The following is a 17,150-nucleotide window of genomic DNA, read 5'->3' as shown; positions in this document are numbered from 1 at the left end:
AGGAGTGCCCTGGCCACCTCCCAGAGTGGGCTGTCACCTTCTGCTGGCCTTAAAATTTCCCCATGGAAGCCTGCTGTGCTTCATCCCAGAGTCACCTGTGTTGGGGGTGTTTGCCCTAAAGGTTTTTTGTGGTGCTGGGGCCAACAAAGCCTGTCTGGTGCAAGGCATACCCTTGTTGTCTGTAGGGAAACTGCTGGGAGAAATTCACCATATGGGTGAGATCCAACAATGTGTGTGCATTTTCGCCTAACAAGAACATGATATTTTATGGTGTTCTGTGCTTGGCAGTGCAGATTGTGTTTGAAGGAGTGCAGTGGTATTGGAAGAAGAGATCATCTTTTCCTCCTCCAGAGGAGTTGAGAGGATAAAAAGGGTGAAGGAGTCACATATTTGGGTGAGATCAGGCAAAAAACATGAGGATTGCTCTTGTCTTTCCATAAATCACTACAACAATGTTTATTATGCCAAGCTTATTTTATTAGATAATAAGCTGGATGGACAGTAAAAGCCACGTACATGGGTTGTTATATTTTGTTAGCCAGGGGCAGAATAGCACAGTTGCTCCCTGATTCCCTCTGTACAAGCAGACAAGCATCATTTCACCTCCCTGGAAGTGTTCAAGGCCTGGTTGGATGGGGCTTGGGACAGCCCAGTCCAGTGGAAGGCATTCCTGCCCGTAGCAAGGGGTGGAATCAGATGGGCTTTAGGGACCCTTTCAGTCCAGATCATTCTGTGATTCTCTGGTATGATGAACAGGGAAGGAGGAGACTGTCCAGGCTCTGCCTGGAAAGACCTTTGTTGCCTTCTGAGGATCCTCTGAGGCGGCTTCTCCATTGCATCAGTCTAAGAGGAAAAGTTTGTTGGCTGGTTTGAAGAAAAGGCCTTGGTCAAGGAGATCCTGAGGGTCAGCAGGAGCTTCCCTTTCCCTCCAGTGGATTCTGAGCCCAAGCACATGTTTATAATTTGGATAGCCATGGCTTTGACATGGGTGGGTGATCCAAAGATGACAAAAAGTCTAATCACTTGGATGTCCAAAAGCAGCTCAGTCCATGTTCCTGGAAAACCCTGAGCTTGAGGAATAGTTTTGTTTTCTCTGGCTGCTGTCCTCCACATCAAAACCTCTTCCAGAGCGAGAAAGCAATGCCTGAACCCTCAGCATCGCTCAGTGTCGGGGTGGTTCATCCTCTGGGAGAAGAGATACCACAAGGAAAGGGTGGGAAGCTCCACACTGTGTGGCACAAGCTCTGTAGGAGTGAGGAGGGGGTTTCCTGATGCAGCATCTCTCCTAATGTCAGTGGGCACCCCTCTGCCAGCCCCCCTGTCCCTCTGGCCCAGGCTGGGTGGCCGGAGCTGCTGCACGCCCGGCGGTTGCTACAACCAACAACCAACAACAGCATCACTAAGGAACTCCCCAGTGGGATCCAGTCCAAGCAGGTCCCATGGATATTTTTGTTTCCAGGCAGTAAACCCAGCCAGGCTCAGGTGCCCGTGGCAGCCGCTGAATCCCCAAGGCAGGGATGTGCTCTGGGTGTGAGGCAGCAGGCAGGGCTGCAGCAGAGTGGGAAGAAAGCAAAGCCGTGCAAGGGCCAGGGTTCCAGAGCTGAGGGGTTGTGGAGAGCAGCTCTGGCAGGCAGCTCTTGGCGTGGGAGGACTGGCACAGAGGGATGAGCAGGATGAGGCAAGTCATGGGGAACATTCTTGCTTTTGGTGGGGCACGGTCAGAGCCCTCCCTGGGATGGGAATGCCAGGAAAACCAAGTAATTCCTCATGGGGAATAAATGTGCTCGAGAAAACCCTGCACGTTTGGGTATCCCTCAGGCTGCTTTTAATGCTCCCAGCCCAGGAGACTACAAAGTTGGGTGATTTCAGAGGAAGAGCTGAAATAATGGCAAGTGTCTGTGTGGCTGCACGTGTGCTCAAGTCTGGGTTTATATGGGGCAGAAACACCTCGTGTGCAATGGGCAAAGCAAAGGACAGCCAAAGTCTCCAGACTGGACTTTTCCAGTTATCCACAAAGGATTCACTTTTCAAATGGGGAAACTGATACATGGGGCTTTCCCTGAGTCCCTGGGTGCTAATGTCAAAGTGGGAACTGAGCTTTGAGGTGCTGGGTACTGGATCAGCCTCTGGCTCTGGCAGCAGATTGGTTAATTTTTCACTTGTGCTGGTAACCACATGTGCTTGTAGGCCTGAAACCTGGTACCATAATCAAAATAAAAATAATCTGACCTGAAAGAAATGTTTTCTTCGTACCGGGAGGGATATTTAGGCCAGGCAGGAGGGGAAGGAGCCGCTCCTGGAAGCAATTACATGGCTACATAACTGGGCTAATTAAGAGAGAAATCTAAGCATTGAAGTTAGGCTGGGAGTGAAAATCCTTAGGAAAATATTGCCTTTCATTCCTCAAAATCCTGATTGTGTCTCTTCTGCCTGCAATTCCCATAGCCCAGAGAGGGAAGGTGAGCCTATATCCCTCCCTTTATTATTTACTCATATGGCACCAAACCAGACAGGCTTCAACTCTGGGCAAAAACCAAACCATGCACATGGTTGTCATTGAAATAACGACAATTTTTAAAAGCCACAGGCACCATGACAATCCTTCTGCTCCTTTTAAGTGCACATGAACTCTTTGCCTTGTGCCTCTTTGCCTTCAACCTGGGAGTGATCCAGGGGGGGTCTCAGTCAGGTGAGTGGATGACGAGGACGTGTCATTTAATTATCCTGAATCATGGGGAGAAGCTGGTTTCTATTCTTCACCCCAATCAAGGAGAGTTTGGGTACCTGGCCTGGCATCTCTGACCTCCTTAACATGAGGACATGAACCATCCTCTCATTTCAGTGTAGGGTTTGGACTTGCTTTCCAGCCTCAGCTTTTATTCCTTCTTTCCACATGAAGTGCAAGCCCAAGGAAGACACATCTCACCTCCCTGATCCCAGCAGCTGTTCTTCCAGAGTGTTAATGAATCTCCTCACAGCTTTCCTTCCCAGGCACAATGCCCTTGGCCTCACAGCCTCAGGGACTGTGTCTGCACTGGCAGGCCATGATCAGAAATGGTTGGGATCAGATTTTTCCGTGAATTGGGAGGTTTTTCAAAGAGCTGGTTTTTCTTTTTCTGATGTGGCTACATCTAAAATAAATGGGAGATGAAGAGTGTTGCAAAGGTGACAGGAGGTGGCTTAGACCCCAGGAGTCCTTCCAGCTGGGCTGATTTTGGCAGGAATGAGTGGTTTTACCCTTTGCAAGTCACTCAGAGAAGCATCTGTGTGAATTAGGTGAGAAGATGGATTTTCTAACGTAAAATCACACTCGGACAGGGATGCTGTGTGGTGGAGAGACACCCGCTGAGTTTTCCTCCCCCATGGTGTGTTGGATTCTTCTCCAGAGGAACCTGACATGTCCCACCTCCACATCTGCTGCTTTCTGACATCCTGGTGTGAACATTTCCTGGGATCTGGGCCGGGGTGTGCCGAAACATCTCGTGGCAGCACAAACATTGGGTTTGGTGGCTTGGCTGAGTCATCGACGGGAAGCCGAGCCATAGGCCAGCCCCGATGTTGGTGTGTGCAGATTGCCTTCCTTCACCAGGCTCTGGGCAGCTGCAGGGGACACATGACACGTCCCTCACACCAGTGACTGCCCCCCTCAGTGGGAATTTGCAGTAATCCCCAGCTGTGGCCACGCAAGGCCTCGCTATCTCTTCCCCATTCTGCTTCCTGCCGTCTGAAATTTTAATGTGGTGGTCACCGAGAGATTTAAATTTGTGTTGGGATGGTTCCAAACACAGCTATCCTTTTTACAGATGTGTTTTTTAAATTATTATATATATATATATATATATATATATATATATATATATATATATACACATATGTAAATGTTTAAGGCCAGGTTAGATACAGCTTGAAGCAGCCTGGTCTAGTGGAAAGTGTCCCTGCCCAAGTCAGAGGTTGGATTGTGATGGACTTTGAAGTTCCTTCCAACTCAAACCATTCTATTTTTCTAATTTTTAATGTATATAAGTATTTGTTCAACCCAGCCATGTTCCCTGCAATACAAACCCCCAACAGAAGTAGCCCTGGCTGGAAATGGAGGGTGGTGCTGTAGAGTTTGAAAATACAACTCTCCATGAAAAGAAAGGCACAAGTATCTCAGTGGCGTGTAAGGCGTTGCACTGCTGACAGGAATTGTCAGATGTGATGAGATACTGGTTCCTCCCAGTTGTAGGGTCTGTGTATTGGTAAAATCGAGGCTTGGAGGTGCCTCTCGTGCCCTATTTCTGATGGCTCTTCAAGGTTTTAGTCCTTCTGTGAGCCTTCAGACAAGTTGCAGTTTGAAGAGCTACATCTCTCCTAAGAAATACTGCACTTCTGGTCTTTTCTCCTGAGTTTCCTCTAATATCCATTTAATTTTCTACAAAGTTTGTACCTGTGAACACTGAGGATTCCCAGGTAGCTGTCAAAGTATTTCTCCTCTGTGAAGCTCTGTATTATGCAATGTTTTGCAGTATATAAGACAGAGAGTAGCTACTCTAGGATAAATAAAGCAATTAAAATACAATATTCCTCTGCATCTTCATGGCTTATGGAGAGCATCCTGTGGTTATGAGTTCTCAAACAGCTTCTTCCCTGTGGTGGATAGGTGGGTGAGAGGGTGCTGGGAGCAGTGGGCAGCAGCTGAGGAGGTGGTGAGGGTGAAGCCCTGGGTGTGCCTGATGAGGGTGAGTTATAGAGAGGACTTTGTGCCTGCTGTGGGAAGGGTCTGGGCACAAGGGCACCATTGACATTGTTCCCTGGCTGCCTGGACAGACAGGGCCTTTCACAGGGTGACTTCACTGCCCTGCGAGGAGCACGTGCCTTCAGAGGATGGAGTCATCTGCACCAGGACTCACAGGGCATCCCCCTGAAATGAGGATGTGTGGTTCTTGTGGTTTTCAGGGTTAAAATCAGCTCCAGCCTGGGCTGGAGATCCAGAGGGTCTCCAGACACATGCAGTGTGTAATGCTCATGATGGTTGGGAGCCTGGGTGGCCCCTCTGCCTCGTTTTCCCTTCCAAACTTAGGAACAATGGCAGTTTCTAGGAGGATCCATGCACAGAGGAGTTTGTACACTCCCAGAGCTGAAGTAAGCAGCCCACCAGTTTGAAATGTTTCAGGCTGGTCTTGGCACTGGGTGGGAAGAAGTTTCAAACTGCAGGGTGGGAGAAGGGACCTCTCCTCTCTGAGAACCCAAGATTTTCTTTTGAGGGGTAAAAATCTCTAATTTTCACATAAGAAGATTTTCTGTTTAAATTTTGGCACCTTCCAGGCTTGCTGGAGGGGGCAGGGGAGGTGGCAGTAATCTCGGTTGGCGTCAGCACCCACTTGAGCTGGTGACAAATATTTCCAAATGTAGTGATAGGCAAAAAACTGGAGGTTTTAAATGCCATACGTATCCCAGGAAATAGTTTTCGATTGATGTAACTTCTGAGAGAGATTCCAGCTTCCAAGCCCCAGTGTTTTTTAAATAAACAGGAATGAGAGTCTGCAAAGGTCAGTTTGTGGCTTGGTGGGAAAAGACCTTTGGTTGAGGATCAAAAGAAACTGGCTGGTTTGAAGGTGGGAGGGACACCTTCCACTGTCCCAGGCTGCTCCAAGCCCCCTCCAGCCTGGCCTTGGACACTGCCAGGGATCCAGGGGCAGCCACAGCTTCTCTGGGCACCCTGTGCCAGGGCCTGCCCACCCTCACAGGGAACAATTCCTGCCCGACATCCCATCTAACTCTGCCCTATGGGAGTATGAAGGCATTCCCCCTTATCCTGTCTCTCCCTTGTCTGAAGTCCCTCTCCAGCTCTAGTGCAGCCCCTTCAGGCACAGGAAGGGGCTCTGAGGTCTCTCCCAGCTCCATCCCATTCCATCCCCTGCTCCTGCTCTTGTCTCCATCCCCTGCTCCCAGCTCCATCCCACCACGAGCCCCAGGGATGCAGGGCTGAGTGTTGCACCCGTTGTTCGCACTCACATGGGAGGACAGGGCTGGGAACACAAACAAAGCTTGCCAGTGTCTGTCCCAAACATGGACAACATCCAATTGTATCCCGAGGATGCACATCTGATTCACCATGTGCTGATTAACCCTCCTGTCCCCAGCCCTATATGTTGTGTGATTCCAAAAAAAAAAACCAACCAGCTTTAAAAAGCACAGAGATTCATTCTTGAAGGAGTCAGCATGCTCAAAAGTGGAATTTTGGCTCAAAAAAGCCAAGAAGGATTTTTCATGATGGTTTACAAAAAACTCCAGCACTCTAGGAACTACTGGGTTAGACAGGAGCTACTGAGAGTTACTTGGAACCACTTGCCTTGCAAAAATCTTCCAAAGCATTTCAAGAAGGCAAAGCATTTCAGGAAATAATGCTAAATAAATAATAAATAAATTAATAAGAGCCCTTCATTTTTCCTTTCCAGAGAAAGATGCTCAGGGTTAGCCCGAGGTTGAGGCTGTGACAGAAAGGTGAGGTGTATTTCAAATCTGCATTGGATTTGCAGGAGGTCTTGGTAGGTGGGGGCAGTGGGTGCAGGTGCCACACACTCTGGATTTTTGGTCACCCACAGTGTGATTTTATCCCTTTACCTGCTGGTATTCTCTTTTCAGTGCTGCTGAAACAGTGACATGAAGTTTGGTTTTAATTTTTATAAGGTCCTGCCTTATCATTTAGGCCTTGAAGTGAGAACCACAGTGGCATAACAGAAATGTTACTTCTAAGCTGAAAATTATGAAGTATGAAAATGGAATAGGGCTGAGTTAAAAAGAATAATTCCCTATTAGTGGTGTTTCATCCTAACTTGGGGCAAGTCAAATCACTGAATTTTCCCAAAGATGATCCACTCCAAATCCTGGAGTTTTACCAGCTCTGGGGGCGAGTCAGGTTTAGGTTTATCCTTTTCCACTGAAGTCCATGGCATTGCAAAACCATCAATGGGAGAGCAGCCCTGCCACTGTCCCCACTGGGCTCCTGGCAGTGCTGAGTGTGTTGGCATGAGGGGCCTGCAGTGCTCCAGGGATCTGGATCCCAAGAGGATGCAGAGGAGAAGGCAGAGGTGAAAAGCTGGGAAGGGCAACCTGTAAACAAATGAATACACAGTGATCATTAATGACCTGTCTGAGAAAATGGATTTTTCCAGCTCATAGCAAAGGGTTTGGTGTCTGTTAGGGAAAATATTTGTTCTTGGCAGGAAATGAGGGTTTCCTCCAGTTATTATTATGAAAAGGAATGGGTTGGGAGGCTGTGCTGGGACTCAGTCCCCACATGTGGGATGCTGTGGGATGTTGTGCTGGGGTGGGACAGTGGAGCCTCAGAGTGGTGTTCACTGCCCTCTGATTCCCTGCACTGCTGTGCCTGCTGTATTTCTCCGTGATCTCTGGGAATCGTCTCTCCAGCATCTCCCTGGGGCTCTGTAGCACCAGAGGGATTCCCATTGGTGGGTCATAAACAGCTTTTTCTTTTGCACTTATGGAGTCTCCCTGAACATCCTCAGTGTCACTGAGGCAGCTACATACTCCAAAGGCAAGAGCAGAACTGTGAGTAAACCCAAATTATCTCCACAGGCTCCAAAGGCAGCATCAGTACTAATGACTTAAAGCCTCCTTCTTGCTTTTTTGATTTTGTTTGTTTAATATTGCGTGAAGTGACTTGGGAGGATAATAGATATTTCTGAGCCTGCTCGTGAAAGCTGGTTTTCACACCAAACAGAATAAAAGCAAAATTGTCTGCTGAAGCTTTGAATGCACCAAATAAGCACTGGTGCCTGTTGCAAAATGAGGATTGGGGGCTGAGTAAAAGTTGTTCTTTAGGGAGTGAGAAGGGAAAATCTGGGAAGGCAGACCCTGAAGACAAGGGCAGGAATGTGGTACCCACCAGGAGCAGGGCAGGGAGCCATCCCCTGTTCTGGGATGCTGCTGCAGGCACGTTCTGCAGCACCTCGGCCTGGTGGAGGCTGTGGGGCTGCCTGTCAGCTACTCAATACCTCCATAGATAAAATTTTTAAAGAAAATAGAGTAGCAGATGAGTTTGAGCTCCCTGACATGGCAACACTGCATCTAACCCAGCTCTGCTCTGCACTAGGCACACGGACTCCTTATGCTTTTCACACCCCCATCACTGCCTCCTTTGTTTTCCTTCCTCAGGTATTCCAGCATTTCTTTCCCAACACTTCATCACTCAGAGGCTCCTTCTGTGGGAGGACAGGGTTGGTGCAAGCCCCCTGACCTTCCCCCAGAGGCAATGTTGATATTGGGAGCCACGTGTGGCCGTGGTCACCAGTGCTCCTTGGGGCAAGGTGGCTGTGCCTCCCTCTTTTTGGGGAGGCCAAACCGCAGCAAGGGGGGTGCTGGTGAGACTGGGGCATCACTGGGCCTGGAATGTGCTCGTGCCAGTGCTGCAGCCTGGACCTGCTGGCAAAGCTGCTGAGATGCTCTGTTGTTAGAAAGAGGAGAATTGGTTATTGGAGGCTCAGGATTAAGCCATGCTTGCTGCAGCTCCCTCCCTGTGTCTCTTCCATTTCCACTCACAGGAAACCAGCCTGGGGATGGAGCTGGGGAAGATTGTGGGTGCCTTAAAGGCAGTGCAGAGCTTTGAACCCGAGTGATGTGTGTGTGCATGGCCCAAATCACAGCAGCTGCCATAAAGAAGTTCTGCAGAGCTTAAAAACCAAATCAAACCCATTTTCCAGCCTCATTTTCCAGTCTCAAGCACTTGTCCCTCCTCCTCAGCAGCATGGGTGAGCGCTTTCCCTGGCACAAATGCCAGGCAGGATTTACCCTGGTGAACAACCAAAGCGTTTAGATACAACGATACAAAGATAACAACTCAGGCTAAAGGTGTTTTACAGGAGGTGTTTGCCTCAGAGAGTGATTTGGAGCTGAGCCAGGCAGAGAATCCCCCAGTGGAGGTGACTTTGCTGGCTGGGGAGGGCTGGCAGAGGCTCACCATTCCCGTGTGGAGCTCACTGCCTGCTTCCTCCCTTCCCTTCTGGCACAGGGTTATTTTCAGCTTTCTGAAGCAACTGTAGCCCAGTGTGCTAACAGGAGGTGATGACAGCTTGGGAGGTAGGGCCGGTGCTGCTGACAGCTTGTAGCGTTACACCTTTCCTGGGAAAATTGCGGCAATCACCTGGCAGGGCGGAAAAAAAAGGAAAAAAAAGGTGTTTGAGCAAAAGCCATGCTCACCACAGGGATCCCAGTCCTGCTGATATTTGTTCTGGTAGAGGCACCGTGTTTGCAGGGAGGTGTTTCGGGGAAGAGCTCACAGCTGGGTGTTTTACCACGGGAAGAGTCAGATGGAGGAATGCTGCTGAGGGATTTCTCCAGCTTGCTGTTGGAGCTCTGCAGCCATCAGCCTGATGTGCCTAAGGGGAGGGAAAACCTGAGGAAAAGGATGGATAAGAGGAGTGAGTCAGTTCCTGCAGCCTTCTCTGATTCTAGCCTTGGTCCCTGTGCAGTGTGGAGCATCACGAGACCCTGTGGCAAAGAGAAGCAGCCTGAGCTTGGTCACCAGCGTGCAAGAAGGGCTTTGCTCTGGAGCAACCCTGCAGCTTATTCCAAGTGACCAAGAATTTCTTATTTATGCATTTTTAGATGATTTTTTCAAGTACTTCCATTAGCCACACCTCATTTTCTCTCTGAAGGCTTGCCCAGTGTGCTGGATTAAGGCAGCTTTGGGAAGGGTTGGGGGAAGAAAAACCAGCACCTCTAATGGTCAAAACTGGGTCCTGGTGGTCTGTAAAGATGGTTTGGGGGTAAGGTGTTTGCTGGGTGAAGTCAGGATGGCTAGAAACATCTCCCAAAAGCCTTCTGTGTTGCATTCCCACCGTTTCCCTGAGACCAACAGGATCTGGGATGCCTGATACCCCTTTTTGTCTGGCACTGGAGGCCAAGGTTGTGGAGCAGCTTGGAGAGGCCCAGGGCTGCCTGGCCATGGGGAACAAGCAGCACATTGTGCCCCCAAACCTGCTCTTTTTTTGACATCAGTAGGGGACTTGACTGCCCAGTTGTGCCAGCTCAGCACCTCAGCACATGCTAAACTCACCCAATAAATAAAAAATGAGCAAAGAACTCTAGAAGGGCTACAGACAGACACTGCATTGATGGTGGTGGCTGCTCCACAGCCAGCCCATGGAATGCTGACTTGGTGATCACTGTCCTGGTGGGACCCTCCTGACCCCAGCCACTGGCAAGGTGAGCTGTGGGATTTTGTGGCAGCCAGTGCCTGTGAAAACTTGCTTTCTGAGCTGTCCAACCTGCCTCAGAGGGGCTCCTCTGCCCAGCACTGGCCTTCCTCCACCAGCAGCTGCTGCAGCGCCGGCAGCACCGAGACCATCACCAGGGGTTTTCCATCCACTTGCATTCCCTGGAGTGACTCAAGGGTTGCAGCTTGTGTGGATTTCAGCAGGGAAAATGAGGCTTGGTTGTCTTGCCAAAGTCCCATAAAACTCAAAATTTGCCTGATAGTCAAGTAACTTAGAGCTGTTGCCTGAGACATGTCCAAGCTTGGAAAAGCTTTTCTTTTGGAGGGGAAGAATGTGCTGTGGACCTGTTGAGTTACTCTGCAGTCTGCATCCTCCTTCATTCACCACCACAGGAGTCACTCATCTCCTCTGAAGCACTGGAGAGGATCTCTCATCCTCTGAGGATGCTCTATCCCACCTGTAGCAGCCCAGCATATCCACACCTGGGTACCAAACCCTGGGAAGTGCCTGACCCAGGAGATGAACTCAATTAAGAAGGAGAAAAAAATTAACATCCCCAAAAGTGCCAGAGTGTTATTTGTAGAAGGGATTTGCACTTCTGAGAGGGCTGTTGACTTTGGGGAGACCTAGGCTTTTCAAGTGCCTAAATCAGTATTGGAAATATGCTTGCAAATTTTGTGAAGTGCTTAGAAAATATTTCTGCTATGTCCTCGGGCCTTCTCCATTGGTAATTACGAGTTGTCCATTAACCACAGTGTGCAGCTCTCTACTTGAAGCTGTAGCATGCTCAGCACCCAGACAACAGAGGCACGACTGGGATTTAAAAAACATGACCAGGATGACGTGAGGACTGGGTGCAGTTGCGTAATTAGAGAACAAATGCCCTTTTCTTCACACGGGCTTGGGGCTTGTGGATTTTTGAAGGTTTCAGAGACTGAAGGCCATAAGAAATGTAGCTGCCCCCAGATTGGCAGTGGCCAGCTCCTCCTGGGGCAGCAGGAACTTCTCTCTGTTTCTGTAGAGCACCTCTGCAATGACTCTTTTTACCATGTGCATGGGGTGGTGCAGCACCCAAAGCCTCTGAGCAATGGTCCATGGGTCCAGCTCAGCACAAGGCCCTTTGATTTTCTAAGAACTGAGAGGGATGTGATACAGAGCCCCTGCATCTCCTTAGGGGCTGTGTAAATGGGTGATCTTCCTTCCTTTACAGCCTGGGGTAAGTTATTTTGGTGGAGTTGCTCCCAGCTTACCTGGATTTGAATGAAAAAAACCCTCAAGCTAACTTGCCCAATTCCCTGGGAATGCCAGTGGGGATGTTTTGGGGCAAGGTTGTGTCTGAGACTGTGTTTGGTCCTGAACTGGGCCAGCCAGAGCAGATACAGGCAGCAGCCCTGTCACTCTGTGTCACCAATGCTCTGTTGGGTGCTGAAGTTCTCCTGGCTCCCTCAGCAGCTCCTGGTGCTTCAGACCCTTCCCCAGCTCCATTCCTTTCTCTGGACACTCTCCAGCCCCTCTTTCTTGTCATTAGGGACCCAAAATGGACCAGTAGCAGGTGAGCATCTCTAGCTGGTGAGAGGCCTGCCTTCCTCCCAGGTGTTTATTGAATTCCCATTCAGGCCTATCCCATGAGATGTGTCCAGCCCGAATGACTGAGAAGTGAATGCATTAGGAACTGCCTTGATGAGAGGCTCCACAGGCTGCTGAGGTCCTCCTCAATCTCCTCGCGCTCAGAGCACACACTCTGCCACTGGGATGGCCTCCTTATTTCCATTGGCACTCAGTAATGAGGGTTTAATTTCTCTTTTACAAACGAACCTGGGCTAAAGGCATTTCCTGGCAGGTGAGCACACTCATGGCCAGACTGCACCCCTGGGAGGTTCTGCATGCTCTGCTCCAGAGGGTTTGGAATGCCTGCGTGCTCCTTGTCATTCTCAGAGTTTGAAGCTGTTTAGAAGATGTGACAGTACATAAACTAAATCAAGTTTCTGGCCAAGGTGACCAGGCACGGAGACTCGGGGAACAGCAACTGCGCTCACCTGGTCTTTAGTGAGGGGAGCAGCCACGAGCCATCACAGAGCCTCGAGGGTTTAGTAGGAATTTAGTAGGGTTTAGTAGCTACTTAATGAGAGGGCTGAAGTTACTCTTGGCTAATAAAGGGAGTTGTTGGAAATGTTCATTCATTTTTTGTGAGTTCCATAATGCCTTACATGTGGAACTGGGCAATGCATGGGGTGGAGACAGTGATGAGACTGATCCAGAGCAGGCTGGGGGTGGTTTTGATGCCTTTTGTAGGGGCAGGGGGACCACAGGAACTGCCATGGATGGGGAGGTGGGGGATTGCAGCATCTGTCCATCTCCTGGGGACCCGCTGACTGTTCCTGCTGCTCTGCTTGTTTTCTGCTGGGCTGAGGGAGCTCAGGTTTGGGGTCGGGAAGACAGACTCCTACCTCACCTGATGTAACTTCTATCCCAGCCTCAGGATTCCCCCTCAGCTGCTCTCTACCTCAGCTGCCTCTCTCCCCTTGCCTCTGCAGAACCGCCAGACTTTCAACAGCCTCACCTGCCTTAGCACCACGGCCGAGGACGGCTCCCAGCGGCTCCCAGGGGCCGGGGAGCAGCCGTGGCCCGCGGCCCCGGAGGTGATGCCGGGCAGGACCCCCGCCTGCACCCCGGTCCCGGAGCCACCCCGGGCCAGGCCCGAGGAGCGCCGGGCCAGCAGGGACGACCTGTCCTGCGAGGAGGAGGAGGAGAGCACCGGCAAGGAGGAGGACGGGGCGGCCTGGCGGAGCGGCGGGACGGGCACCGAGAGCCTCTTCCAGCTGGACGGCGAGATAGATATCGAGCAGATAGAAAACAACTGAGGAGGGAGCGGCTCTTCTCGCCCTGGGGCTTTGGGGCTGCCGGCAGAGCCGTGGAGGGCTCCTCGTTGCCAGCGAGTTTGTGGGATTCTGTCACTGCTCCCCTCCTGCCAGCTGGAGGGGACAAAGCAGCTTTGCCAAAATTTCATCAGGTATTTAGAGGAATTCGTGTGCATGCGTGTGTAAATCTTGAAATTCTTTGTAACTACTGTAGCCAGAGATCAGCCAGTTGGAGGAAAGTGCCTGTCCCACAGGGAAACCAGGCACGGGGATCGCCAGAAAACTTGGAATCCACGAGTAAACGGCTTTTGCCAGGATAGGGGTGGAGCTGATGTAGCTGGCCATGCTCCCACAAGTCCCACCTGTGCTAGTTCAGGGAGGGGTGCACAAGGAGAAACCACCACCCCTGGGACTAGAGAAAGGGAGGGAAAAGCAGAATACTGAGATTTGCAAACCGAGCACTGGCTGGTGGCCGCCGGGGCGGCCGCGGTTCCTTTTCTCCGGCCGCATCCCGAGCGGCCCCAGCACTCCCCTGACTCCCTGTGTCCCTGGCGGTGCCGTGAGAAGGAAATCACAAGTGAAGTGTTTTGCTTAAATTTAATAATGGCAAGAGCTGGATTTTTACTCCTTTATTTTTAGTTTTCCTTTCCCTGGTGAGGAATTAAACAGATCCCTGGCCCATGTGGGGCAGCATCCACAGCAGCGCTTGCTGGGCACTGTGTGTGGATGCTCAAATGCCTTCCTTCCCTATTTTTTTTTCTTCCCAGCCCCCTCTCTCAACTCTTTTGGGAAAAAAACCCTACTCAGGCTTGGTGCCACCCTCATGTGGGTTCCCAATACCCTGTTTTGAGCAGGGCTGGGCTGTTTACCCATTTACCAGCAGCTGTGCCCACTTTGCTACCCAGGGCATGGCTGCCACCCTCTTATTTTTGGCTTTACTGTGAAGGGCTGCCTGCCCGAGGCACGTCGTGGAGGGGTTACTTGACAAAGTCAGCTGGCAAAAGGCTGAAAATCCAGGTAGCAGCACTGAAAGCTTTTCCTCTTCCTGTGCCTTTTTAAAGCACAGATAAAGTGGTGACCATTATGTTTGTATGATATGAATTCTCTTTGCTAAAAATAAGCTGTCCACTTGCTAACAGGTTTAGAAGGACACTTTTCTTTTCGCCCTCTGGGTTGTTTTTGGGTTTTTTTTATTATTATTATTATTTGTTTGTTTGTCTAAAGCTCTAGAAAAACTGTACAAATGGCTTCCAGCATCTTCTGGATTCCTTCTTCTGGTTCCTTCAAGCTCAGGGGTCACTTCCTGAGCTTTGCAAATGTGGGAAAGGAAAAGAAAACATTGATACCAAGAGCAGTTGAAGACAGGACATTTTTAATGGGGTTCAGCACCCCCACTGGCAATGCCTTGAGGGTCCATAGTTCAGAAAGGCTGAGAGCTGCTGGTACAGGTTTCATTCATCATTTCTGGTTATGTTAGTGCACTTTTTTCCACGGTGGTTTGGGATGTGTGTGCCATCTCCCACTACAGTGGAACCCATCAGTTGTTACCCCTGTCCTGGCACTGCTGAGGTTTTGCTGGTGGCTGTGGCCATGTCCACTCCCTCCAGACAAGCAGGATGAGCCCCAGATATCCCAGGGGATGACAGGGATGTCTTTTCATTTTGGGGAACCCTCCAGCTCTTTTAAAGTGTCGCTTGTTGCATCACTTAGAAGAAATATATCCTGGGTTAATTTTTATCCCTCCTGTTGTGGAGGGTCCAGCCATGCCAGTGTTTTCCCAGGCTGCTGCCCCTCTGTCCGTGCCCCTGCAGTGGCACCCTCCCAGCACAGTTCTTGGCTTTGAGTCTTCCTGATGCTCCATCCATCCCTCCCCACCACTGACATGTCCTGGTCTCGGGGCTCGCAGCTCCTGCTGGCCACAGGCACCTCCTCAGCTGAGCAACAAAGGGCAAATCCACCCAAATCCATGCCCGGGTGCCGCCGCAGAGCTCCTGGTGGGCTCTCACATGGGCATCCCCAGGGCTGGAATTCCTAAGGGCTTCTGTTTTCTTTCCAAGGGCTGCTCCTGGTGCCATGCTAACCCCCCAGAGCGGGAAGGTGGCCAATGGACCATGGCCCAGCTGTCCTGGACCTGGTGGCCAATGGCCCAGCTGTCCTGGACCTGGTGGCCAATGGCCCAGCTGTCCTGGACCTGGTGGCCAATGGCCCAGCTGTCCTGGACCTGGTGGCCAATGGCCCAGCTGTCCTGGACGTAGCCGTAGCATTCAGTTTACATTCAGCACAACCCGTTTGCCTTACTAAAAACGCTTCTCCAATGAGTCATGGCCTTACACTGGGCACGTTGGCGTAGGCACAGACTACAGTTAGCGACAGTTTTGAGGCCACGGTGGTGTTCTGTTGGGTATTTCTTGTTGGGTTTGTATGATTTCACGTACTTATTCTCAGTTTAAGAAAGCCTTACTTTTTAAATTCCTCTCTCTCTCTCTCTCTCTGTAGAGGTAAAACATTTGTGGATTTATATATATATAAATATATATATAAATAAAGTAATTAAAAAAATATTAAATATAATATAGTATGTGCCTCAGATTCAGGGGACATCCTGTTGATTGTAAAGTCAGAAGTGGCGTTGCTCCCCTGGTGTCAGGAGATCCATCCCCTACGCAGTGGGTGAGCAGGGCATCCCCTTGGGGTCTTGCTCTTGGTTTGTGAAGGACTTCACCTATTACACAGATGCTTTGGGAACCCCCCAAATGCCCTGGCAAACTCCTGCCAGCTGCCAGAATGTGATACTAAAGTGATATGCAGACAAGGGATGTTATTCCTTGCTAGGTAGCTGAAATAGGTTCATTATTGTGAAGGGACTCAGTGGCTTGTCCAAGGTGTGACCCAGTCTGGGCAGCAGCCGTTTTGGGATGACACCAAAGCTGTGGCAGCAGCAATAAAGGTTCTTCATCCTGAAAAAAAATAGGATTTTAACACAGAAAGTCTTAGCAGGCACACAGGAGGTTGCTGTGTGTTGTGCAGATGTAGCTCTTTGAGCCTGTCCTATGAAAGAGTACATTAAGAAAAAAAGAAACCAACGAAAAGAAGCGTTTGTAAAATAGTCTGTAATTTTTCCACGTGCTAGCATAGCCTGTTTGGCCAATAAAGTTGTGTTTCAAGTGCATTGTTTAAAGCTCCTGGCTGCCCAGGCGAGCAGACTGACGTAGGATGTTCTAGGATTGTAGCAGTGCTTTGCGGCGTGTGTGGGTTCGGTGTTCAAGAAAGAAAAAGAAGAGGATGGCCAAATTAAAAAAAAAAAAAAATAAACGAAACAAAACAAAATAAAAATGGGAAGAAGAATACAAACAAAGCCTTCTGAAGCTATGACCTGTAGTAGCCAAGTCTCGCTGGCAATTGCACAAGCGCCGCGGGCCGTGCGTGTCCCGGGAGGGGCTGCCCGAGGTGTCCCCTCTGCGGGCGGGCGGGCGAGGAGGCTGCTCCTGCCCCCTCCATGACTTGATTGCACTAGAGCAGCTCAATCTCAGGAAATTGCTTGTTACTTTTACTGTGTAAATAAAGCTTCCTGGTTCAATAAGCCCCGGCCCGTGTCTCGCCTCTCTGTGCTGTCCCCGCGGCCAGGGGTCTGTGGGGTCCGGGGGAGGGGGCTGGGGACATCGCTGACCCTCGGGGTTGTGGCACTGGCTGGAGTTTGATGGAGCCCTCTCCCTCTCCTGGCTGCACCTCCTTGACGTCTCTATAGGTGCTGGGAAGGGATGTCCCAAAAAATGGGTGGGGATCAACCGGGACCCTCCCTTGGGGTGTCCCTGCCATGGGTTGCACAAGAAAATGGATTTTGTGACATTCACATGCAGACAGACACACTGCGCCCTCCCCATGGCGAGGGGACACCTCCCATGCCTCCCTCCCCAGCCTGTCATTTAGCTGTAACACAGCCAGAGATAGAAACAACAAAATGCAAATTGAAGTGCCAAGCAGCACCTCCTTCTTTGTGTTTAAGGACAAACATAATATCCTGCCCCTTAAAACAAAATCTAAACTCAAGTCTTAACTCAGAGCCCACAGCAGG

At 50.3% G+C, this 17,150-nt stretch overlaps 1 protein-coding gene and 1 long non-coding RNA gene across 6 annotated transcripts in view; one reads left to right on the top strand and one right to left on the bottom strand.

Moving 5' to 3' along the window:
- Positions 1-14,133, top strand: part of FAM53B (family with sequence similarity 53 member B) — a 42,306-nt gene extending 28,173 nt beyond the window's left edge. For all 5 annotated transcript variants that reach the window (XM_083866406.1, XM_083866408.1, XM_083866407.1 and 2 more), the window contains one exon: positions 12,755-14,133. In XM_083866406.1, the coding sequence (XP_083722532.1) occupies positions 12,755-13,081 (327 nt within the window). In that variant the 3' untranslated portion in view covers positions 13,082-14,133. The remainder of the gene's footprint in view (positions 1-12,754) is intronic.
- A 118-nt stretch (positions 14,134-14,251) lies between these two features.
- LOC310912143 lies at positions 14,252-16,697 on the bottom strand. The gene is made up of 2 exons (XR_014590625.1): positions 15,330-16,697; positions 14,252-15,239 (listed from the first exon to the last, which is right to left on the bottom strand). It is a non-coding gene; the product is annotated as an uncharacterized lncRNA (long non-coding RNA).
- Between the last annotated feature and the right edge of the window lie 453 nt (positions 16,698-17,150).

This window comes from Zosterops lateralis, assembly GCF_965231275.1.
Source record: "Zosterops lateralis genome assembly, chromosome: 8".
Classification (NCBI taxonomy): domain Eukaryota; kingdom Metazoa; phylum Chordata; class Aves; order Passeriformes; family Zosteropidae; genus Zosterops; species Zosterops lateralis.
The sequence above is the reverse complement of the archived record's forward strand: the minus strand, read 5'-3'. Positions and strand labels throughout refer to the sequence as shown.